The following is a 27,234-nucleotide window of genomic DNA, read 5'->3' on the forward strand; positions in this document are numbered from 1 at the left end:
AAAGCTCTCTACGACGGTTTTACGGTAATACTCGTTCAGCGATCACAATGAGAGTGCGGATCGAAGAAGTCACTCTCCGTAGACTGTAAACTTCTTGGTATACTCGTAGTTAAAACAATCCTGTCTACAAACATTGTACGGAAAACAAAAACATAGAGAGTGAGATAGAAAGACCAGTGTCATCGAAATACACAATCAGCAGGAATTAAATGCACTTGCTTTAAAGTTATACTACGTTGCGTTGATTATGTGAACAAGTGAACGATGCAGCTACCGTCTTCAAGAACTCGTCGAGTGCAGCGGCAGTGATTTTGGAGAAATTAGCCCCCGCTGCCAAGTATGTGTACGGACAGATTCATTTTATGACAACAACCCGATGGAAAAGTGAAGTTTTTGGAAGAAAGTTGAAATCGGATGGTGGGAGTAGCGATGAATTTATCCGGTTCTGATAACAGTTTAGATTCCATCGGCAGTCCTGATGGATCTTTCGCGAAACTCTGGGGAACAGAATCGGCTTTGATGCGAGGATTAAAAGACGGTAAGTTTACAAGAAAGGTCGAAAGTTTACATTGGTTACGGGTAGATTCTATACATCTCTATTCATTATCAATAGTATACCACGATCTCAATACACGTACACGTACCGATGTAGCCTACTGTAAAGCTGTGTAGTGTTCTGCGGCCTGTGCTGTGCAATACATGATGTAGACCTACATGAACATTTGAAATCCATGCATATTTTTTCTGTTTTGTCAATGCATCTGTCATTTCATTTGTATTTGTTTGGTCTTTGTGAAGAGTTTATTAGATTGTACCAATCAGATGTCATGATCATAGATCTACCTACCTTTGAAAGAAAATAAAATATGTTAACATTTAGAATAAAATGAATATATTTCTGTTGTGCAATGCTATTTGAATTGTTATCATTGGCTGTTTTCAACCATCACACTCCACTGTTTAAATTATCTCTATTATTAGTATCATGATCATCAACTTTTCATCAATTATCATAATTATCAATAAACATAATACATATCAGCTAGTTTTTCATTCACTATTTCACTTAAAGGTAATACAAAGTTTTGGGAATTTTGAAAATTGGGTGGATAGTGAATCTTTACAATTTTGTTATATTTAGATGCCCCTGTGGATGTATTATAAGCACTAAAAAAATTAACCTCTAAAACTCTTCTTTTTTCGAGAAAACTTGAATATAAAAATTTAGCGGTGCTCCCGGTAAATTTTGATCAAAACTTCAAATAGCGCCTACGGCCGTACAATGGTAGCTGCGACCATGAAAATCTCAGAATATGTAGTTGTGATATATAATTTCCAAACGGAAATAGCTAATCGGTCGATTTTAGTCAAGAAACATTGTTTCATAGCTAAATTAATATCTTGACCTTGAGAGGGAGCTATACAACATAAAGAGTTTATTATTTATAATTTCATAACTTTAGACTCGATTTCAACCGGGACAATGATCAATGAATATTGTAGAAACGCATATGCTTCCAATATGTTAATTTGAACCAAATTCATGACCCCATACCAAAACTTTGTAATACCTTTAAGATTCAATACCATTTTTGTTTTAATCAGAACAATCATAAGAAGGTAATGGATGTTTGAAAGTATGAAATCACCACATCTGTTCAAATCTTAAATTTGCAATTATGTCAGTTTCAAACTTTTGCCATTCTGTTTCTGTTATTTTTCTGCTTTCATACAAATCCACTTACTACAAGGGTTGGAAAGCCTAGTGCCTATAGGGTTTTAGATAATTCAACAGTCATCGGGTCAAATGTTCAGAAAAAGTTATTTTAGAACATGTCATCAATCAAACACAAAGTGACAAGATGCCAACTTTGGTTTCCTTACATACATGTATGAGCAACTCTGGGCATGTATTGAGAATGATGAAAAATATCCCTTTGCTTGTACCAGTATTTATTTTTTGATGAAAGACTCAGTAGATCTTTTTTTTACAGGGATAGTTAAAAATAATATATCCAGTCCATATGTGTTATAATTTGTAGGTTTATTTGCACTTTTTTGTTTTGTTTAATATGTAATTGTTTATCAGTCTATTTTGTTTGTTATAGCGCTTAGAGACTTCGGTAGTAAGCGCTTTATAAGTAACGTTTTTATTTATTTATTAATGATATCTAGGGGATATATACATACACTTGTACATGTAGGTGTGATAAAATACTTCATTAAAAGGTGGACAAATTTGGTAGTGTTCTATTGAAGATTGAAGAGCTGCTCACAAGGATGATCACAGAATGACCAATATCGTCCCTATTTTCACGAAGTGACGGTAATGAGGAAAATCGTTGGCAAATTATATGCGATTTTCCTCATTACCGTCGACCTTTCTTTGATTTGTTTTTCTCATTTTAATGTTTTGAATATGAACAGTTTAATGTCAGTGTGGGTGAACATCCCATTTAACTTTCAGAAGAAAGAGCTGCATATGTATTAGAGTGTTTTGTACTGCTTTCCTCCTCAGATATGGGCCGTGTGTTCTAAAGCTTGTATTATTTATAATGGTAACTGTCTGATATTAAATACTGTAACATGTTACCAATTTTCATGGAGTAATATATCATTTCTATTGATATTTAGTCTGATTCAAGCTATAGTAAATATTGTTAGTAACTTACATGTAATACAATCATCAGGTTTACTGAATTGTTTAATATTTGGTAAAGTAACGTATGAGCTAAATACATTAGGCCTGATAAAAAAAATTGTGAAATAGGGTTCTGGTCTGAACAGCAATGTACTTCTTGACCTTGCTTTATGTATATAAATAGAGGTACAATACAAAGAGATTAAAAACCAAATTTAATGACTAGGATTACATGCGGGATGCGGACTGCCATACTACAATACAATCCTCACTTCCTTGTCTATTTTGCTCCTGCGGCTTTCATGAAGCTGTTATTTTTGGAATAATCTCTTCAAGTAGTTTTGTAGGGGTCTAGGTTGTTGTAGATTGTACAAATGCATGTCATTCCCATTCCCTCTTCAGTGACTCTCCTAGCTTCCTCGTTCTTTATAATTATCTCTTACAAGATTTAAGACCTTTCATTTTGATTTTGACAGTCATCTTCTTTCCTTGTATCTCTTCTAGCTTCTTTTCTAGCTTCTTTTCATGTTTATTCATTGAGTGACTAAGGTACTACATGGATTAAATCCACCACTTTTTTTGTCATAGTGATAAACAGTACTGTAGTAGTAGTAGTAGTAGTAGTAGTAGTAGTAGTACAAGTAGTTAACAGTAGAAAAACAAATTACCCATGCCCTAAAAAACTATTGAAAAACATATTTGATATAAGGCCTATTTACATGTACACATCCCAAACACCATTTTGAAAAATCTTTTTTTCTTTTTTTTTTACTACTAACTACTGGAAAAACTCATTAAAAAAACCATCAAAGATTGCTCATACTGATTTTGGGGTTAGTAGTGAGCACACGCCACTTGTCGGTGTAAGCATAGTACCACGTGATCAAAAATCGGTATCTTACCAAAGTTTGCATTTACACAGCAAAAATTGGTGAAACTTCAGTAGGCATTTAAAAAAAAACACTCTTGAGATTTTAAAATTTTATTTCAATATTTCATTGCGTTTGGCGCTAGTTGCTATGCTATGCAACCACCGGCGAAACACAGTTTTTGGTTTCAGTGTGAATGCAGGTAGTCTTGATTTGAGGTATTTATTGCTTATTTATTCATAAGCTGTCAATTTCAACACTTCACTTCAGATTGCTATTATGAGTTTCCAATTAATGAGTGAAATTAGTCTTTGAAAATTTCTTCATTCCTTCTCTGGCATCTTGATATTCATCTATGCCCGTCTCTAACTCTTATCTCTTCTTGCTGTACAGTAGCTCCCTACTCTTCCCAATTTTTCTTTTTTATTTGTACCTCATCTTTTGTTTCCATCGAGTACAACTGTTCCAACATTCATACAATTGTTTTGTTTGTACAGTAGCTCTATCTAAATTATCTCCCAAACATCCTTCATATGCCTTTCACTTTAGCATCTATAGTGAACACCTGAAGGACACCATAAATCTTTCGTTTTTATTCTGCACGGTCACAAGGGCGCATGCACCTACTTCTTATTGTTACCTATTTGAGATGAAGCATGTAGTAGCCTGTTTAGTGTTCAGACTACACTAAATTTATATGAATCTCGTATAAAGAAACGCCATGTTAAAGGTATAGACCAGTTATGGAAACGCTCCCCCTCTCAAAAAATGAAACGGAAGCTCTTATTACCAATCATGTTAAAGAATATTATGTTTTGACTAATACGCGATGACACAAATTTTGCTGGGAAACCGCCTACTAATTGATATATTTGGTAAATTATCATATCGATCCGGCCTGGATAGATTTCGCGAATGCACTTCAACATTAAACATTTGGGCATGTATTTCTGCTTTTTAGCAAATTTAGGTTGAAGTATTGCCATCTAAACCTCTGAAGGCAATATTTAAACAATATTGAATGGATATTTTGCACCCAAAACCCTTGAAGCGCAATTTTACCACTACTGGTCTTTACCTTTAAGAATCATCATATAACGAAAGGAGCATACAGACTGAAAAACAACAAAGGGAACTTGTTTTGAAGAGTTCGGTTGACATGACAACTGGCCAGTCATCAGTAAGTGCTCACAATATAAGCCCCTCCCAGTCATACGATTTTCATATGATATGATGCATGTTTATTTTCAGTCAAGAGCGGGCCCCCCCGATTCGCTATTAAATTTCATTTGAAACAATGCTCACACATGCAGTACGTTAAACGGCGTTCAGACTAACGGTAGAAAAACGTAATTACTTATGGTAAGTTATACAATGAATGTCCACAGTCAGACAGCAGGGTGGGTCTTCTGTCACCCGGACTATACATTCTAATTATGACATGATAATAGATCTCCAAGGCAGGAATGACCCGCTAAAAAAGAAATGGAAGTTACTTTAAAGAGAGACAGAAGAAAGAGGGTTACATCAAAGTGAGGAGACATTATTGGGAGCGCCAAAATAACCTGGAGATGCACAATAAAAACATTCAAAGCTCCAAGGAGCTGGAAGGGAAAAGGAAGAAGATTTCTTTAGTGTTCGCAATTTTATCCCTCGGCAAGGAAAGATGTTTTTGTATGCCTCTCTGTTGCTTCTTTTTCTACACCTATGCTCTATTCAGTGGTGTATTATTCTCCGTCCTACATGTATCTCTGAAGACTGATGATTGAATGGATCAACTAAGCCTGGAGAAAAGAAAAAGATTTGGCTTAGTTCAGTCAAAGGACCTTAAAGCCGAGGGGGGAATTAAATCCATGCCGTGACTGCCTTCTGTGTGATTTTTACAGCAGGATTAGCCTTTCATGGCAGACAAATAAAAAAGGGCAAAAATAGAATTGGTTAGAGTGAAAAACGCATATAGCGTAGCTAGGTTTTTACAGAAGATCCTTTCGTCTTTGATAAGCTCCAAGTCTTTGCTTGGAGCCCTGGACCTACAAAGTATGCTTTATATGTGATACATGGTGATAAATATAATATTTGATGAACAAGATAGGAAAGATTTTTGTGGATGCCTTTATCATTCCTGGAACATGGAAGTCTGCTATCAGAAATACCCCCCCCCCTGCTATTAAAATATGAAATTGTATCAACTGAACTTCAAACAATGTGTCACTTGGACATTCATGTATGCAAATTTATGTTATGGAAACTCTTCTAAACTTAGGGGGCATCTTTGGCACTTTAACCTTGATCTATTTTACTGCCTCCCTCATCATATATGTCTTGCTCCCATCTCTTTCTCTCTCTCAATCTCTCTCTCTCTTTTTCTCTACATGTACATGTATGTAGTTTCCATTATGTGTGTTTACATGTACCTCCCTCCCTCCCTACCTCCCTCCCTCCTTCCCTCCCTCCCTCCCTCCCTCCCTCCCTCCCTCCCTCCCTCCTTCACTCCCTCCTTCCCTCCTTCCCTCCTTCCCTCCTTTCATTCCTTCTGTGTCAGTCACCCTATTTATGATTTAAATTTTAATCCTTTTTTAGTAGGTGAAATTTCTGAGGAAGAGGTGCAGTACCAAATTGTAGATCAATTTTATACCACTCTCGTATTTGGTTTGGTCCAGAATGTGTCCCAGTGAGTCTATTCAAAGGGTTAGTAAGTCAGGTTGGGCGCTCTGCCACATTTTTACCACAGTAGGGGGTGTTGGTGTGCCCTCCTTTTATAAAGGACCTTCTTGTTTGAGGTTAATAAAGCCAGAGTCTGTCTGCCAATACCATATTTCTTTCAGAAATGGGTAGAAAATTGGCGATCTTTAGCAATGAATGCTGGCTCTGAGGAAAAATATTAATCTCATTTCTGACCACTATTGTTGTAATATGTCTGATTATGTCATATGTAGAGAGCTAATTTCGTTATTGAAGAGTCCTTCATATCAGATTGACAGACTTATTAAGTTTTTGAACAGATTCATGTTGATATATATTATAAGTATTCCTAGATCATAACTTGAAGGTCATAAATCAAGCTAATCAAAGGGTGGAAGCCAATTTGTATAATTTCCGAAGTCCTGACACGATATACCTGTACATGTAGATGTAGATCCATGAAAATTAGTACGGAAACTTGATTTCAAAGTTGAACTTGGATTAAATTCTAGGATGTTCAATGATGTCATTTAAAATTCAGTTTTTATTCAACATTTCAAACATTCATTCAAATTTTTAGTTAAAGTCCTCTCACAGTGTAAATCCACTTACAATCTTCTATTATTGATTAGATAAACATGGTGTTTGTCTTATTCTGTGGAGAGCAAGAAGGACTTTTTGAGACGTGCTCTCGTCTGGCTCACATGATTTTAACTACTTTAAAGGTAAAGACCAGTATTGGAAACAAAAAAAATGAAATGGAAGCTCTCATTACCAATCATGTGAAAGAATATGTTTTGACTAATACATGATGATAAAAAATTTGCCGGGAAACCGCCTACTAATTCATATATTTGGTAAATTTGTTTCTCTCATGGTCTGTGAGAGATATAGGGTAGTCCCATATACATCTTTCTGTGTATAGTGCTTGTAACTTTACGAAGAATGGGCCAAATTTCTTATCATTTTGATGATTCCAGAACCTTGCAGATGCTAGATGCTAGATGATCAACCTTTTCTGATCGATTCCACAACGTTTCTTTCACAATGCAATCGCATGACCATAACTGGTCTTTACCTTTAAATGCCACGTTCCAGAATTGCAACAGAGTGGTGATGTCATCAAAAATCTATTTATGGAATTTCTCAATTTTTCTTCATTTTCCGAAAGAGCATTAAAAATAATGTCCAAATGTCGAAAACCAATTGAATACCAGGTAGGTTATGTGTGTAAGTATTGGCTGAGATATGGCCATCGCTGAGATATGGCCATCTGAATAAATAGCTTTCCTATGGGAACTCAGTGTTATATTGCACTGGTTCATAACATTACGAGCCAGAGCGATATAACACTGAGGTCCTATAGGAAATTTATATATTCAGATGGTCATACATGTACATGTATCTCAGCCAATACTAAACATATTCAATTGGTTTTCGACATTTGGACATTATTTTTGATGGTCTTTCTGAAAATCAAGAATAATTGAGAAACTCCAAAAATAGATTTGTATGGTGTCACAGCTTTGGTATAAAATCTTGCTTTCCTGAAAGAAAGTCCTATCCATTGGCACTCTAATAAGTTCATGTGTTTCTGGGACACAGGGGACAGAGGGGGGGGGGGGGGGGGGGGGGGGGATTGGGGTAATAGAATTTCCCCTGAATAAAAAACATCACTGGGTTTCAGATTCAGAGATTTCGTCGGGCGGCTGGCAGAAGGGCGTTAGCGTGCGAGCTTCACTGAAAACTACTTTTCTAATTACCAAGATTTGTTTTATATTTAAACTGCTTTCCGTCCCAAAAATTGGTTTAAAACTTAAAGGCTAATAGAAATGTTATAGTAGAACACGGCCACAATTTTTTAAAGGAAAAAAGTCGGTTTATAAATAAAAGTTCAAGGCGATTTAGTGCTAACACCCTTCTGCTTTAAAACGCTTCATTTTTTACCTGAAATTCGAACTAACGCCCTTCTGCCAGCCAGGCGATGATTTTTCACTGTTCAGATAATGTATGTGGTGGAAACCGCTGCATTTTCTTTATAAACACCTGGGGGATGTTTCACAAAGATCCTAAGTAAAACTTAAATCTAAGTTGGACTTAAAAATTATGGACAGCCATTGGAGTCTTAAAATGAAATATATTCAAAAGCAGAAATTCAAGTATTTTACACTTTTTATGAATTCCACATCCAGAACATGAAATCTCCTTGATGATAGAAAATATGAATGATTTGATTAAACAATTAATGCCTTTCTAAATAACTTTTACAAAATATTTTCAAAGATGCTAATGGCTTTCCATATTTTTTAAGTCCAACTTAGAGATAAGTTCAACTTAGGGTCTTTGTGAAACACCCCCCTGTACTTACACAAGTGTATTTAAATACGCTTCACATTTCTAATATCTTTAACAAATGCTACTTTCTATTGGCAGTTTATCATCATATCTGAACATGCCTTTGCACTGTTTTTCTTTAAAATGATCTCTAAACTCATTGGGGTTTCTGAATTACCCAGCTTTTATACTCAAATCAATGTAAACGTTGAGTATTTTGCCCTTAATCTGTGCACCGTAGGCCGGGCTACAAGTTGCCCCTGTTGTGTATCTACAGTGACGAGTCGCAGCATTTGTAGGAATCAATTTGACATTGTACATGTACGAGTTATCAGTTTGCAGCTGTTGGACCACCCTCGTCTGTAATCACTGTTGTGTCTGTCATTTATCATTCACTGAGAGATGTTACTATGTTCACATTCATGAACCATACACCACCCCCCCCCTCCCCCACACCCCGAAAGTCCACTTGACACTGCGTCCTGCCCTAAAATTGCAGTTGATATTCACTGAAACTGCCTCAAGAAATCCAACATAAACTCTGATTATATTGACCCAAAATTGCAGTTTAAAAAGTACTCTTTTAGTACTGTTTATATGGTATTACGAAAGTAGTGTTTCACCACTGTTTGGGTTGGATGAGCAAAACATAAATACTTGCTTTTTAATCCGCAAACCTTTTGGTCACCTACTCTGTAGGTGATTAAAATGTTGGCCAGGTTTCCTAGTAGGCCTAAGGTTGGCCAAAGGTTGATGGCACAGTGGTAGATCATTTGTATCATTCATAACTTGGAAGTCTTACATTTCAAGTATAAAGCATCCTTTTGTTAGGACCTGAAGCCATGATTCCCCTGATTGCTTTTAGAAGCCAAGCATATAATACTGTATTGTCTTTTTTACCAGTCAAGTAAAGTAAATGATCATACAATGTACAACATCCCATCAGAAATGTATCACTCTGTTTTGTTTTTGTTTTTTGTAATACATGTAAGTCTTCAAGTCATACTGAATAGTTCCCTATATATACTTTCTTGTGTCACAGATTCTGTAGTTTACTTTGCATTCTTCGCATTCTTGTGAATACCTAAAAATTATATATAAACATCTTCCTCTTCTCTTTGATGACAGGTTCTCTAGCTGGTTTGTCTGATCTGGTCCATGACAAAGATGTCGCAGCTAAGGCAGTAGCCTTTGTCGTCAACAGCAGTCGAAGAGGGATAGTTCCTTTATGCGCTGATGTGGCTGCTGTTTTAAGAAACAAACTCAAGTAAGATTTGTTAACATATCCTCTACACAGAGCCAGAGAGGCATTAATACACAAGATATATTAATGATTCTTCAATAGATATGTCTTCATCAGCTCGAGATTGCCAAATAGCCCGCTATTTCTGAGTTGGGAAATAAGCCCAAAGTTACAAATCGCGTCTTAATCAGCTCAAGACTCAAACTCGAAACTCAAGAAATTAGCTCGAGATATTTTGCTCAGTGTTCGCGTATAGTGCGAGTCTTCAGGCTGGTGAAGACGCACCGAAAAAATAGCGGGATATTTTGCAAACTAGCCCAAGATATCTTGGGATAATTATCTTGACCAAATATCCCGCTAATTGCAACCAGCAGGTTGATGAAGACGCAAATTAGCTGGATAATTTGCGATCGGGATAGTTAAAAAAGCGGGGTATTGGGCAATCTTAAGCTGATGAAAACAGGACTAATGAATGGGGAGAGGGGGGGGGGGCATAAGTTAACAAAATATCTTTAACAGGTATCCAAAACAGATAATATTTTCAGGTGCCTTGCTCTTGTAGGGGCAAGGGTTAATTGTACCCACATTGAATCTGTGCCTCTTACCCTTTATCTTTTAACTATTCTGGTCTCAACAGAATGGCATACATGTGCATTTCCAACTAACTGAAGCTTCATAACTGTTATAAATCATTTTCTGAATCATTGAAATAGTGTAATGATATTCTCAGCTTTAAGATATCTTGGAACAAGCTCTTCTAAGTTTTAATGTCTCTCAATTTGTTTTAATGAGCATAGTATAGCGATATCCGACAGAGCTTTAAGAAAATGTGCATCATATTACTGTATTTAGTGCATGTTGGATGATCTCTGGTAAGTTGCGCTACTGAGATTGTGAGTCAGTCAGATGGGCATCTTCTGAATCTTTGTTTGTCAAGCCTCCTTCTCTACATTCCTGCATGGGCATTGAATTGAAATGAACCAACTGACAATGCCTGACCACCCTTAGCGGGCTTGTAAGGGCACCCTATTCATTGTCCAACGTTTCTATGGTCGGCCACTTTTCACCCCCTCTCTAGAATTCAAGCGTAGCCAAGCTGCGCTGGAGATTGAATCCTGGGATTAACACCAGGCCTTCCGTATTGTAGGCAGACTTTGTATCATGTATGCACATTCCATATGATTTTGGGGCTTGTGGGAGGAAAAGGGTTAATGTATAGCTGGACAAGGGAAGGATACAAAGAAATCAGGGGACTGGAGACATTGCTGAAACCCTCCCAACAAGGAACTACATGTCGATTCTTGATACTATTTCTGTAATAAAGCCTCGTTAAAATATGCCATGGTAAGCTACCGTGGTAAACGACCATGGTAAACGGCCATGGTAAACGACCATGGTAAACGGCCATGGTAATGGTAAACCACCATGGTAAACGTCCATGGTAAAATTGTCTGGCCCAACTAAGTGTAGTGGGCTTCACATTTATGTATCTCATCTCATAACATACAAAATATGTTGCTATTCAATACCAGGTTGAGTGTGAACGAAACTTGACTCATCAGAAGGATGGTCATCAATCAATTATATTTTCCAAAGTCAGAGGCCCTTTTCCAAAACTGTCACAACAATGCTTGCATTCTTTTGACTTGGAATGAAAAAGGACTATCAAATCGCTTTTTTATGAAATTGAATTAATGTTCATGTATGACCAATTACACTACCCTTTTTCAAGAAGAAAGTCCTAAGGCATTCCATATAGAAAATAAAATCTCAAGAATAACTTTTTTTTGTAAGAACAAAATGAAGCAAGATATATGCCAGGCAGATCAGAAGAGAGGGATAAAGAGGGTATTCAGAGAAAGAGGAAGATTAAAGCTTAATGAATAGCTCAGAAACTAGGGGCACAGAACCAAGAGGTAGCTAGGAAAGAAACAGTTTCCTTAGCCTCTATGGGCTGTAGATGATACAGACTATTATCTACAGTCTTGAGTAATATCATGTCCATTAAGAATAATATTCTTAAGCTTTTCAAATTTTAAAATGACTTTTGAATTGTTGTATTGAACGAAAGTTGTAATATCAACTTTATGGATTTAAAAAAAATTGATATTTCGAAAACGTATTTATGACAGTTTGTATTAAAGTGAATGACTGAAATTACTTTCTTAATGAAGAAAATTCTAGTAACTACAGGTACATGTAGTATGGGTCTGTCCCTGAGATAAAGGACCAAGACTTTCACCCTTCCTACAAGAAACCTTTAGCATCAGCCAAAACATAGACTAATAGGCCTACATTCGACTTAATTTTATACCTAACGCTGGGCTTAAGCATTTTTTTCAAACTCTGGTTTAACAAAGGAAGTTAGTATGAGGTCTAAATTTACCTTTGTTACATGAGATTTTAGGCCTGGCTTCAGGCTGTTCTGAATATGGACCCATGAGTTCTAAATTTACATCGTCCAGTACCCACTTATGTGAAGAGGTACATGTTTTGTAGACAGTCTACATGTACTAACGCTTTCACCACCTCATTCAGCGCATTTGTTGGGACTCCCAAGACAAGTAGGATTTTGATGCAGTGCCAGCGCAAGAAAGGCGGTAGTGAAGAATAGAAGAAAGTCTCATCAATTATTATTTGCTCTTGGGCTTAACACGGCCTACTCTGTGGGTCTGGAGTGAGGAAAACAAACAAACACAACAGGCAAGCGTACAGATATTTGGAAGAGTTATGGTACATATCTGTTTATGCCTTCAAAAAAATGTAACCCATAGCAGCACAGTGTCTCCTTTTAGTGATTCTTTTGCATTATCTTTTGATCAGGGGAAAAATATGGGGGCTTAGGGCGAATGCCAAAAAGAGCCCCCCAAAAGTCATGAAGAGCCCCAAAAAATTGCATAGAGCTCAATGCAAAACAAATTAAAGAGTGTTATTTTCATGCAAGCAAGCTTGAAAAGTAGCCCCCAAAATTTTGAAATTTTTCTTTCTGCTTTTGATCCAAGATGCTAGAAAGTAGAAATGATATGAGTAGAAAGAAAAACAATCATAGATAATTTTGTCCCAATGCAATATATGTTGTGCTGTTCTTGAATAAAGGTGATTTAATTGTAACTAATCATTAAATTTTCTAAGATGGAAAAGCGGTGCAAGTACAAAATAACTTTTGTCGTAATTTTTGGGTTAAAGTTTGCCATTTCCTATCACATTGATTATTTAATTTTTTTTTTAAACTATGAAGGAGTTATGGGGATTTTTTTTTTTTTTTTTTTGGAGGGGGGGGGGGGTTGATGGTTTACTGTGTCATGTCTTAACAAGCCTATATGGAGTAATCAGAATAAACATAGAATTTTGTAATACCATACTTTATGTCCCTTTGAAAAAAAATTGTTCTAAAAAGTCCTAGATTTGTTGAGATTTGCCATTCGTCCATGAAAAAAACTCAATCCAACATAAAGATCTATCAGCCATTCAGCCTCAATTTCCCTGCCCCAATCTGCTCCATTCTTATTCTTTCTCAATATCTCACATCTGTATCCATAAAACTCTAGAAGTCTTCCAAGTTACACAATTCAGAGTCTCATACTGATCACAAATATCACATGTTTTATAATTCAATTACCAGTAGCCAGCTTTGTTGAAAGCAATATCCCACCGCTGCCACCAGAGTAAGGATGGTTAATTTGGGTGATTTTTTTTCTTTCTTCAAGGGATTATACTCTGTTGGGACTGTAACAAAAATACCTCGATCTATGTCAAATTCAATAGGGAGTGTAAATAACACATGATTTGAATATTAATTGGTCCAAACAATGGATTTGACTTAAGGAAAATTAGACTTGTGCGACTCCAAGTTATGCAGAGGTAAATTTAGTAGCACCTGCCTGATGCAGAAAAATGAATTTGACTGGCTTTGGTCTGTATGAATTAGCCCCCTAATAGAATTATGGGGGCCGGGGGTCCAGATCAAGTCAGAAATTGGGGGCCCCATGTTTCTTGGTCACTTGTCAGAATTAAAGATAAAGTTGAGTTCTAATCAAGAGATTGCATTGTGAAAGAAACGTTGTGGAATCATTCAGAAAAGGTTGATCATCTAGCATATAAGTATTGCATGGCAAGGTTCTGGAATCATCAAAATGATCAGAAATGTGCCATGTCTTGGCAAAGTTACGAGCACTGTACACAGAAAGATGTATATGGGACTACACGAATATGTGGCGTAAAAGTCTGTCCCGATTTTTATGATGTTACATTCCATATTTAGAATACTAAGGCATTTGAAGAGCCATGCTTTTCGGGGAACATTTTTTCTCTGATGTTCTTCCACACTTGCATAATACAATGATAACGCTCACAATTTTTTTTTGGACTCTTCCCAGAACTCAACCTTCTCTTGAAGCCCCGGGTACTTGTTTGACAGTGGTCCAATCTCAACAATTACCTATGTGTCAATTAGAATAGTATACCTCTTTGAGAGTCCAACAGCTAGACTGCATGCATGGAGATGAATAAATTAGCACTACCATGCAGAAGTTGCAGTAAAGCCTAATAAAAGATTTATGTCCAGATGAACACTTTGTCCTGCTCTTAGTACCATTGTCAGTTCGAGTGATCAAACATTACCCTGATAGTTGCAAGGATTGCCATTTATTAAGACTCTTAGCACATTCAGTATTTACAAATAAAGCATGTTGTATGCACATGTCGTTCATGAAGATGTGAAAATGTCTTTACATCAGTGTAAAGAGGCATTGATTTTCCATACATTTGATGAAAAGGAAATTAATTTATGTAAATATAACTTGGTTTATGATTTCAACTATGGTACCCCCTCTTGTAACGACTCCAAACAAAACAAAAAAAGAGCATTTTAGTGATCATTTTAGCAATTACTGCCCCAAATAAATATGATGAACAGGTGGCCTTACATTCTTGCCATGCAATCAGAAGTCTGATTCTGTCTTCTTGATTTGAATAAGCCTGTGAAAATGTATACATTTCCAAGAAACCTTACAGTTACATACGAAAAACAGCAAAAAGCATGTACTACATTAAACACTTTATGTGGGATTAGAACTTATTTAGAATGGAAAAGATTGACGGTTGATCGAAATTGTGTTCTAGAAAGTGAAGTAATGAATTGAAATACTGCATGCAATGAGGGATCCAGCGTTGGTTGATGGTTGATCAAAATTGGGTTCTTTTTATGATGAAAGAGAAGTAATAAATTTTAAAAGGTACATTCTAATTGGGGACACATAGATGTACCTGTATGTCAAAATATGTGACGAGCCAGAATAAAACTATTGATAACCTTTATTTTCCAAATGATCTAAGGTTTTTTAAAACATAGTTTATTGTTGAATGAATGGCACATACATGCAAAGGAAGTCTATGCCCTATATCAGGTCACTTGCTTACTTAATGTTAAGGCCTAGCAAGCAAACATACATCTCCTTTTATCATCTTCGTTTAGCATCTGTTTTTTCCATGCTGTGGGTTGGATGTTGCATGTCCCCTATGGCCCTTCTCCAAGCTTTGGACAGTTTTTAGCATCAGTGAGACACAATAGCTCGGTGGTAGAGCAGTGGTCTCGTATAACCAAGAGGTCCTGCGGGTTCGAAACCAATTCGATGTGCTAGTGCCCTTTGGTAAGGCATTAATCCTCGCTAACAAGTCCTTTGGTAAGGACTTAAAGCAGTTGGTCCCCTGGTTGCTTACTTACACGTTGCAACAAGCATACACATGTTTTCTTAGCAGTCAGGTAAAACAAACAAAACTAACCTACCTACCTGGGTGAAGCCAGATACTCTCATATCTTCTCCTAGTATCTCCTTCCATGTTTAGATGCATCTGTCAAAAAATATGTGACAATCCAGAAGAACCTCTTATGCATCTCCCTTTAAATCTGAGCTTTTCTGAAGCTTCTTTACTGTAATCATTGACAAATTTTCCCTTGTATTGATCCTCAGGTTGGAACGTACGATTGAGAAGCAGCGAACAGAGATTCAGAGACTGAAGAACAGTGGCTTGAACAGTGGGGCAAGCCTCAGTGGCAGGACAAGTAGGTCTACTAGCCCCACTCATCCTCACATCGATAGGCAGCTGTTACCAAGGCAACCAAGTGCTAGATTAAAGGTAACACAATAGATTAAAGGAAAGTTGTAGACATGGTTTATCATGGATATATAGTCTGCTTAAAGCCAGAAGGGCGTTAACTCGTTTTCTTTGCCGGAGAATTAATGCCCTTATAACTCTCAGCAGTTGACACGAAGTACAAGGTCTCAACTTCATTTGTAATTTGATATGAATTTTCAAAATCTTTTTGATGAAAAAAATTCTTATAAACGAAATAGTTATTAAATTGATAAAAGAGTTGTACTTTGTTTCACAGTGTCTGTGAAAAAGAACAAGAAGTATTGGATTTTCAGTTGTTCATATTTTTCTATAATGATGAAAATCCTGTCTTAGGTAATGCATGCTGATATGTGGTTAAATGTCAATCTTTGAATGTGTTTTGTCTGTGACATGCAGACATTCTAGCCTGTTTATTTTGTATTGTTTGATTTTTGTTGGTTTTGTTTTTGTCTTTGTTTTTTCTTGCAGTGCCTGATGAAAAAGTTTCTTTTTAAATTATCGATCTCGACCCCCAACAAAATTGTACTCAATTTATTTTTCTGACAGAAATCATCAGAGTCGCCCCTGCTTAGTTCTCCATGCAGTCCATGTTCCTCGCCCCGCTCCCCTTCATCACCCCTCCCCAACTCCTTAGAGCTCTCGAGTGCTTCATGCGGGTCTCTGGCCGACGCCCCCTCCCCCATGCTTCACCCCCGATCATCTCGGCTGGAGGATGGGCCGGAGCCCCACCCCTCATCACCTCTCTTGCCCAACCAACATCTTGTTCTGGCTGAAGTTCACAGAGTGCCAAGTGTCGCCAGCATACAGGTAAGTCCAATCCCAATTTTAATTGACTTGAATTCATTGGTTTGTCAGTCAATTTAAAAGAATTTTATTTATCATTGGTAAATTATAATAAAGATCATGTCACAATAATATATACATAATAAAGAAAGTGTACAATGACAAATATATATATTATATGATTTAAAAAAAAGAGATGAGTAGGCTCAGTCGGTAAAGCTTTTCCTTTCCAGAGTCCAGACACAGGTGACGCTAATACATAATAATAAATAAAACAGAAGAAATACATGAGAGGATGTAAGGAGGTTACAAGGCCAATGTGTGTCAGAAAATGTAATACTGGAAAAGGATTTTCATCTTATTAACTCGTCTTAACACCCTCTTATAATGTGTAAATAAACAGAATTTATCTTTGATTCAGATCACGCTCTCCTACCCCCCCCCCCCAAAAAAAAATACTAGCACCTCACTGTAGAACTGTTGAATAGGTGTAGAACATTGGGTACACAAGAAAGCCTAATTCTCACCTGGTGCTGTATGGTGCACATGAATGTAATCCAGTTGTGTTAAAAGTAAATCTGTCATTCAAAGACTGACTTTTTGATCATCCGCTCTTCTCACCAAGATGTTATTGTTGGGAGGAGCAGATCACTGTTACCGTGTTGTGCTCTTTTCCTAGAACGTTTAAACTTCATTTTGTCATCTTGTGACGGATTACCATACACACATTAGCTTGATATGTATAGTTTTGAGACCCAGACGAAAGGCGGAAAAACACAAACAGTAGTCAAGTTTAATCAATGCCATGATAGAAAGAATGAAGTTATCAGATGCATATTGGTGTTGTGATTCAAGTAACCCTTTTTTCTTCTTTAAAAAAACAAACATAATTAACTCAGAACAATCTATTTAGGACTTTTTATGAATATAACATTGATACTTCCTTGAAGTACTTGTATTCTAGCTACAGTTGGAATAATTATATTACAAAAAGAAAATATGAATTTCAAGAGTATGTTTTAGAGCTTTCTGTGAGGGATAAGAGATCAGATACTGGATATTCTAAGGTTTTCAGCATCAAAGTGTACCATTCAATAAACAATACTTTGTTCTGTATGTCAGGGGTTCAATGTGGCTGTAGTATATTCAAAATAGGAGCTTCAAATATTACTTGATGAAGAGGTACTGCAAGTGTATCTATACACTCTCAGTTAACAATAAAAGCAACTTGTGAGTTGACGCACTCGTAAGCGATGTTTGTTTGTTTCGTGCACAAGATTTATGTTATTGTATTCCCGATATTCCTCAGACTCCTTATCCGTTGGTCGATAGAATGCTGTGTAGAGTTTTTCTAGGTCAATATCCTACTATATTAGGTGATTGGTACACTTTAAAGTGTTCTGTCTGTGATCATGTTTCCAGGGTGATGTTCGGTTACACAAGTTGCCTGCCTCCGCGTCAGAAAGACGGTCAATCGAGATTCAGTGCTCGCCTTTAGAAGAGCCAGAAGGGCATACGTCTCTTCAGCAGCAGTTCCAAGAAGGTAAGAAACAGAAGGTCCTTAGGATAAACTCATTCAGGGTGTTAGTAAGATGCTTTTTCATATTTTTTACTTTGTAGTCAATGTACAAATGTTTGTCGATACAGTCAAACCTGTCTCTAAAGACTACCCAAGGGAAACAGAAAAAGGGTCCACTGTAGACAGGTGGCCTTTGTAGACAGGTTCTACAATACACATTTCTCTCTCATGGGAGACAAAATGCATGGGCACTATAGACATTTGTTCTTTATAGAGAGATGGTCTATAATACAGGTTTGACTGTATTATGATTTGGCAATGTTGGTGATACATCCAGGGTTACGCATTACCTGAATATTTGGCAACAGGTTCAAATAAATATATATTCTACGAACAATATTATTTCATTAGATATTTCTTTTGATTGTGGTTAATTTTGTTGTTTTTGTCTTTGTTGTTATTGTTGTCATTGTTGTTTGTGATCATCATGATAAAAACATGGAATCAATCTTCTCTTTGCATAAGCCCGTTTATGAATTTCAAAAAGCAAGGCAAACTATTTTTGTCCACATAATACATGACATAATGTGTGATTTTGGCCTCTCATGATAATTTTCTTCTCTCTGTCCTTTCATCATTTCATTATTGTTTGTATATTATGTATTATACCTTACATTTATATGTTCTTTGTTATTCAGTTATATTATTTTTGGAAAAATGCAGAAATAAAATAAAATCAAAAATCAAAATCATTGCCTATTGGAATGTTTATCATAGTTTTTAGGGAAAGATTTTATGTTCCCTAATGAAATACAGTTTAGTTGGGTGATTGATTGGTTCCCCTTTAACATCAGTATAGAGATTAAAAGTCACATGAAAGTCATGATTTGAACTCTCGCTTTCTGGGTCAGAGCTATGAAAACTGTTTATATCCATTTTTCCTTTGGGAGTCATTAAGTGCAATCAAATCTATGTGTCTAGACTAGTAATTTTATGTTTTTGATGCTTTCATACAATTATTATTTATTATCTGATCTTAATTGGTTCATTATGAGATTTTTTTTTCTTGAAAACAATTTTTTTCAATTCATTTTATTTGTAGTAAATCATAAATAATGTAAATGGTGTCGCAGAGCTTTTGCTAATTTGCAGGTCGTAATATAAGTGGTGTGATACTTTCAGTGAATGGCCTTGTTTTATTGATGAACCTTGAAGATAACTTTTGTTACTGTTTTGTGTGTAAAAATATTGACAAAATGTTTTGTTGTTGTTATGAACTATGATAGCAATTTAAACAAATCTACTTTAAAGTATGACCAAAATTTGACTCCTACCCTAAAGCAATTGTATTGTTTGTCCAACAGGCAAATGGAAAATAGAAAGTCAGACAAAGATCATGTGATTCCTTCTTCCCAGGTTCATACATGCACATATATAGGCCCCGGCTTGTGTGTCTGGCACTATGATGCTAAGGATGTCACCCCATATTCCTTAAAGGGATTCGGTAACTTTGTCTCAGATTCTGAAACAAAATCCTGGATTAAGCTCATGCTACAACGATGATTATAAACCTTTAGGTCAGTCAGAAACCCTATGACTTTTACAAGCCATGTCTGATTATCAAGATATTTATGATTGGAAATCAATTTCAAAAAAACGTTTTAATTCCCAACCATTTTTATAACACCACAGTCTATTGGGAAAAATGAGTATGGTAAAACCGGTCACTCAAAGTTTTTACTTTTTTGAGGCACTACATGATGATTTTGAAGCGCAACTTTTTTTAAGGGCTCCAATATTACACCATATCACAGACACTGATAACACCTAGGCCGGGCCATCTCAGATTTAAAATTGTTAAACGATGCCTTTAATGCTGCAAGAATTGCCAATGTATATGCAAACATGTGGAAAATAATTGTGATATGAATTCAATTTGACAGCGTGCCAAGCGAGGGCTGCTCTGGAGAATGAACTCATGAGAGTCAGAACCGAACTGGAGGAGGTCAGACTGGGGTCAAAGGTGAAAGAGTGGTCACCAGGAGACAGAGAGGTAGGGCAGAACACACCATATACAGCCAATAGTATTGTATTAAATTAAAACATGGCACTGGATTTAAGTATTAAGTCAAGTTTTTATTAAAAAATGCTTTATTCAACATGGCTTAGTCCCGACATAGGTACATTTATTGGCCATGTGTATAGTTGTGATTCTTGAGTTGTTATATAATCAAAGACCATATGATTAATCAGTTGCAAACGTTTTAAAGCCCCTTTATAGTGCTTCCAACACTGTAGAAGGGCTTTAATCATTTGAATGGTAATAATTACATCGTATTTAGATTCTTTGTTGTGACAGTGATTCCCTTTTAAAAATTATCCTTTGCTGTCTGCGTCCAATTAAGTGTTCTGCAGTAGATTTCAAGTAAACTGCTTTTATATTTTGTGAATATTATATTTTGGAGAATAGAGATATCTTCCATGATACTTTATCTCTTTCCACTACTGAACAAGACCTTTGAGCCATGATAAGTATGTTCCACATAATGAATAAAGATAAAATTGTTTTGTTGTTGTAGCACATGTGAGTCAACTTAACAATAAAATAAAACAATATCATTTTGACACCTGAAAATAGGTTGCTTGACCAGACAAGAGCCTTGATAATTGTTCGAAAAAGTTGATAATATTTAGCTGCATATCATGTGAAAAACAACTTTCTTCCTCACATTAGATTAGAACTTAGCCCTCTGGAATCTTATCTTGGAGACCGGATATTGAAATAACCTTTCACAACCCATCACCAAGATAAATCTCAAATGAATATGTGTAGAAACACAGTGAGACAAAATATAGAACACCTGTTAATAGCAAAGTGAATAAAGAATAAGTAAGAGGGAGAGAGGAGAACAGGTATGTTTACATTCATTGTCATGTACCTGTTATGACACTGGAGCTTAAAATGTTTCGATATATCTTCCAGTGGACACACATGTGTGAATGTACATGGTGCATAAGTTTATCATGCATCTAGCATTTCATTTTCAACAAGTTTGAACTTCTTAGCAGGCATTTTTAAAATGAAACTGCTATCAACCACGATTACAAGTTTCTTAATGGAAAGCAGAAAGGATAGAAATATAGTTTTGAAAGTTTTAACAATCAGGAAATTTATTAAAAAGTTTGAAACTTGAGATCACTAAATGGATGGGAATTTCAAATTGCAGAATTGGGGGAAATTAAATCTCCAATACGATGTACACTAAATGATCATTAATTGCCTATTTCTCATTAGTACCTATTATCTTGGCAATATACTCAAGTTTAGATTGGAAACGTTGTTGTTATTGGTCTTTTAATATGTGATGACATTTTGACAAATGATATTGTCTTGTGAGAAAAAGGGGTGTTGCAACAACATTAGATTTACTAATTTGAAATCCCCATATCTAAAGACATTTCAACTCCCAAAATACATGAATTTCCTTTTACTGCTTTCAATTTTTCACCAATCGGTTTCTCTAATCTTTCTGCTTTCCTTCCAGGGAACTAAACTGTGGGGGTTGCATTACCATTTGAAATGATAGTGTGGTAATCCTTTAAAACTGATACTTCTTATTTCACATCTCTCTTTAAAACAATCTATAATACCAGTTGTCATTTTTTTATATAACCATTTCAGGCACCAGAAATGTGTGAGTTGCTGATTGAAAACGAGACATTCCCTGTGCCACTCTTGAAGAGGGTTCGGAGTCATAGTATCCAAGGCGTGTCAGAAGTACCACACCCTCCTACGTCACCGAGCCATCATGAGAAACATAGTCCGGGGTAAGATTATATAATAGTAATATTCCGTCCTTGTAGAGCTCATAACACATTATGATATAATGTCTGTATATGCGCTTCCAAATTCCAATGAAAATTATTACCTTAGCTTTAGCTCCGGGCGCCATTCCATTTACCTCACGTGGGTGGAGTGTAAAGGTAGATTAACGTCTTGTCAAAGGATGTTAGTGTTGTGGCAGGGATTTGAACCCGTACCTTGTGGTTCACAGTCTGGAGCCTTATCCACTGGACCACCTCTACATTCATTTGTTGAGAGGCAGAAGGATATTAAACATGTATAAAATATTGTAGTTAATGCCCTTTGGCTCTAAAAGAGATGAATTGATGAGATGTTCAGAATATTCAAAACATCAAACTACAGTGCCACTTTGTTGTGAAATTCAATTAATTGTATAACAAATCTATGATTATTTCAACTACATCTGATGCATAAGCAGAAAAGAGTGGAAATAAATATCATTCACAAAAATAGATCGATTTCTGTTTCAGTACCTAAAACTGCTCCTCAATTTGAATACTGAAATCAAATTTACAATATCTAAATTGGGGGGGGGGGGGCGCAGTGGAATGCGAAATCACTACCAACCTTCACATTTCTAGAAAGAACTCTTGAAATTTTAGGAAGACAAAACAAGCTTTTCCTCTTCGAAAGAATGTTAAATAAATTACTAATATCAGGCAGCTTTAGATGTCTTGTGCATTAAATTGTTAATCAATGTTACTCTATCTTGTACATTTTTTGTGTAAACTTTGTTTTTTAAATGGCTTGCTTTTCATTTTCAATCATGTCATGCAGGTTACCTCCCATTCCAAGCCCTCAGATCAGCCCCAGAAATTCAGACCTTAGTTCCAGCTACAGCGGGGATGGCTTTAGCAAGAGATCCAACAACAAAACTGAGAGCAGCCATAACAAGTAAACCCCTCGCCATTTTTTGTTGTTTTTAGTTCGAGGAATTTTTGCGTTTGTCAGAACCTTGTCAAATTGAAGAATATCTTTGAGCAAGATGTACTAAAACTTTACCCAGTACTGAGTGTTGGCCTTCATGATGCATAACTTTAGTATGACTTAATTTAAAGGTATTTTGCCATTTTGTAAGACTAATTATGAAAAATGCAAGCTAATGAACATAGAAATATATAGTGTATGGAACTGTTTAATGAGGGTGTTGCGCTATCCATCAGTGATTGTTAGAGAAGATGATTTTTATCATGGATTCATGGTCCTTTTGTTATTCTTTCTTAATAGAAAGTGTTCCAGATAATCAAGGGAATTTTGAACTTCAAGGAGAATGAGACATTTTTCTTAGTCCAAAGTGATTACATACAGCTCTGTATATAAGGATTAAATCTGTAGTTGTGAACATCATGTCATGATCATCTAATAATAAATGATAGTTTACAAAAATCAAAAGTGTAATGTTTCTTTTGGGTCAGGAAAATTAAAGGGATTGTATATTCAATGTCAACCAAAGCATTAATGAAGTATATTCTGCAGTGTCTATTTTCATGATTACTTTATGCATCAAAAGTTGATTACCAGTATATCTGAAAGTCTATTGAAGGTTCATTATCCATGTCAAACGAATCCTGTAATTTGCTCTCTACAAGTCAGATGTCTTTCTCTTAGTAAACAATATAAAAGAGAGTATGAAGTTGTCACAGGAAAACAAAAATGACAATTGATATCTTTGTGCTTCTTTGATGACAGCCTGACAGTGAGACTGGAAGACCACGTCTTGATTAAAGGAGAGCGAACAGGCTTTGTCAGGTTTATCGGTCATCTAGAAAAGAGTTCGCTACCCAATACGGTATACGTGGGACTACATCTAGATGTTCCAGGTAAGGATAAGCCGGGGGTAATGATATGATAGCAGGGCGGTCCTCAGGGAGAACAGTACTGATGAGGCTTCCCTGGGTACATAAACAAGATATAAACAAGACATATTATTATTATTATATATTCATGTTAAACTAATTCATTGCCATATATAAGTAGCAAAAGAACTTGTACAGTTGCTAGATTACAAAACTTGATATAATTGAAAAATATTAAACAGAAAATGAGTTACAATAGTTGTGAAATGTACATGATAAAAATTGAAGTTTTTTTGTGTAAAACTACATTCATGTATTTATTTCAAATTATTACGCAAGGCCCCTGAATTTTTCTGTACATTTTATAGACATACTGACACATGAAATGCAAAAGAAGGGGATATATATTTCCTTTGATTGATTCTTACATTATGTGTTCACAAAGTTCATTGGTTAGACAATCAATTTCCAGAATTTGTGGCCATCTTAACAAAAAAAGCAATATGTGGGTAACGTTTTCTGGTAGAATAATTATGAACTAGAAACTCATGAGCAAGTAATAGAGGAGCAAGGTTGCAGGACTCAAAAAGTTTTCTGCAGTGACGTGTATGGCATATCTGCCATGGTTTTGAACATTCTTGAACTACTCAGGCCTGATAATTACCCAATTTAAATCGGTTTCCCAATTATTTTTCTTGGATTAGTCTTCCCGATTTTTTCCTGATTTTTTTTTTTTTTTCTTCCCGATTTTATCCTGATTTTCCTTTATTTTCCCAATTTTTCCTAAATTTTCTTTCTCAAAAGGTGCCATTTTTTTTTCCTGAATCCTTTTTTTTTTTTTTACTCAAGGGGGGATGGTTGAAGAATTTTTTATTTTTTATTTTGTTAGTGCTCACTATCGCCCCTGACTACTTTTTTTTTTTTTTTTTTCTTCAGTTGGTAAGAATGATGGGATGGTCCATGGCATCCGATACTTCTGGTGCCCTAGGAATCATGGCATCTTTGTTCCTGTGAATGACGTCTTAGCAGTCATCAACAGAAAGGTAAGACGGTGATGACTTCTGCCATTGTCCTGCACCAATATGTTATTTAGTGTATAGTGTTGTGGTGGCTATTTTACCTGACTGCTAAGAAAGCATAAATGCAACCAGAGGACCAGCGGCTTTAGGTCCTCTCCGAGAGACCGGGTAATGAGGATTAATGCCGTACCAAAGGGCACTAGCGCATCGCCTAATAGTTTTAAACCCGGGTGGCCGGATTATGAGACCACTACTCTACCAACTGAGCTATAATTGTTAAGGTTTAGCGCCACCTCCTGTTGTCTGCTTTGCTATAAATTGTGTGGCTTTGCGCAGCTCTGTGCTCTAGCACCTGGGTTCTGGTTATGTCTGAAGAAAGAGCTTAAGTCGACTCGGATCCAACCTCAAGTTTCTAATTGTGTTGCGTGTGAGTGATGCAAACTATGGTAGGATTACTCTTGGGGGTGGAGAAGGTGACCATCCAATGACCAGGGGGGTGTTTCACAAAGATCCTAAGTCAAACTTAACTCTAAGTAGGACTTAAAAATTATGGACAGCCATTGCAGCCTTAAAATGAAATATATTCAAAAGCAAAAATTCAAGTATTTTAGACCTTTTTTTATAAATTCCACATCAAGAACATGAAATCTCCTTGATGATAAAAAATATGAAAGATTTGAATCAACATTTTATGCCTTTCAAAATTACTTTTACAAAATATTTTCAAAGATGCTAACGGCTTTCCATAACTTTTAAGCCCAACTTAGAGATAAGTTCAACTTAGAATCTTTGTGAAACACCCCCCCCCCCAGGGCTAAATGTGATGAACAGTTCATTAAAGTACTCCTGGACTGTGCTCAGTACATTGAATGGAAAAATGACTGATTCTCAGGTAGCCAAAAGTATGAAGACATCTTGCCAGTACATTACAATCATGTAATTTATTTGTAATCTTGAACATTCAGTGTACGTTTTCTGTTGGGTTTTGTGAGAAATTATTTTCTATATTTACCATAACTCAAGTTTATTTTTAACCCCATTCTTCATCTGTTAAATCTAAACGTCATGCATATCAATTCATTTGAAATCAAGAGTTTATCATTTAATTTCATCTCATCTTTGTTTCACAGCCACTTAAGAGATTGAAAACCGCAGACACAAGACGTAAAGCCTCCTCCCATGGGGGCATGGGAGGGGGAGGAGGAGGAGGAGGAGGGGTGTATCCTACCGGTGGGTATGAGAGAGGGGAGATGAAGAGAACGAGGCCAGGCCAAGCCAGGAGGCTAATATCGGCAGACAGCTCAATGCTTCCAACAACTCATAAAAACAGGTGATTACTTGATATTCAGTTATGATTGTCTTCTGTCGATCACATTGTCAAAGGTTTGTGATTTAAAGTTTATTGGAGACAGTTAAATTATGTATTTCAAAACTACTTATAAGAACACCCACTATATATTGCTTCTTGAACAAGCATAAGCTATTTGATTTTAATTTTTATCAGAAAATAAGAATACTCTAATATGTAATTGTTTATTAGGGAGGCTCTCTAGTATTCTTAAAAGAGTGCCTAAGGGAAGACCAGATTAACCTGACATAATAAGACTTACTTACTTGGCAGATTATCCCTGTTTTCCTAAGGGAAGGGCTCTCAATTGACTCTTAAAAGTTGCCACTGTAGATGCAGACACTACTTTTTTTGGTAGATTATTCCGAGGTTGGACGACAAAAGACTGAAGGAATAAATGAAGAAAGGAGACATTTGTTAGTTTTAATGTAGCTACCTACAATTTATATTTCTCTGAGTAATCTAAATTAGATGTAAAGCAGAGTTCGATTCCAGGAAAAAGTTAACTCATTTTAGCTTTTGTCACAAAATGATTTGATAGAACATAGATATTTCATAGGTTTTATGAAAAGAAAACTTCTGTTCCGGATGTTATATCAACATGAATTGCTTCCACATGTCGAAGGTTATTCTGAAAAGGAATTTGCACTAAAAACTTCTCTCTCTTTTTTTGTTTTGTCTTCTAGAGATCATGCTGGATCTACATCATGATGGTATATATATCTCCATAGCACCAGCGTCATCTCCTCCATAGCTTTTCTCTTCACTGTGAGACCAACATCCATTCCCATGGCAACACAGCATCATCTGTTGCCAGTGGTATAGCTACAGGGGGCGGGGCATAATAAACACATCCCCCCCTCTCCTCCCCCATTGAGTGGTGGAAGAAATACAAAGGAAGAAATAGCAAAACAAGAGAGAAAGGGAAAAGGAGAAACAGATGATGAAAAAAGACACCTTGTGGGTGTTTCACAAAGATTGTAAGTTCAACTTATCTCTA

The 27,234-nt window shown here is 36.2% G+C and overlaps 1 protein-coding gene across 1 annotated transcript; it reads left to right on the plus strand.

Annotated features, from left to right (window-relative positions):
• Positions 1-38: 38 nt before the first annotated feature.
• Positions 39-27,234, plus strand: LOC100890458. The gene is made up of 12 exons (XM_030974634.1): positions 39-538; positions 9,655-9,793; positions 15,739-15,904; positions 16,451-16,711; positions 18,110-18,230; positions 20,150-20,259; positions 21,889-22,034; positions 22,849-22,965; positions 23,761-23,891; positions 24,804-24,910; positions 26,017-26,216; positions 26,921-27,234. The coding sequence occupies exons 1-12, from the start codon at positions 415-417 to the stop codon at positions 26,943-26,945; spliced, it is 1,647 nt and encodes a 548-aa protein (XP_030830494.1). The 5' UTR covers positions 39-414; the 3' UTR covers positions 26,946-27,234.

This window comes from Strongylocentrotus purpuratus, unplaced genomic scaffold, assembly GCF_000002235.5.
Source record: "Strongylocentrotus purpuratus isolate Spur 01 unplaced genomic scaffold, Spur_5.0 spur5_scaffold_7, whole genome shotgun sequence".
NCBI classification, from domain to species: Eukaryota; Metazoa; Echinodermata; class Echinoidea; order Camarodonta; family Strongylocentrotidae; genus Strongylocentrotus; species Strongylocentrotus purpuratus.

Excerpts from the sequence above, each read along its gene's own strand:
- LOC100890458 (XM_030974634.1), top strand. The coding sequence starts at position 415 with ATGGTGGGAGTAGCGATGAATTTATCCGGTTCTGATAACAGTTTAGAT. Across the intron at positions 9,794-15,738 it reads GTTTTAAGAAACAAACTCAA|GTTGGAACGTACGATTGAGA; the intron begins GTAAGATTTGTT and ends ATTGATCCTCAG. Across the intron at positions 18,231-20,149 it reads TCAGCAGCAGTTCCAAGAAG|CGTGCCAAGCGAGGGCTGCT; the intron begins GTAAGAAACAGA and ends TCAATTTGACAG.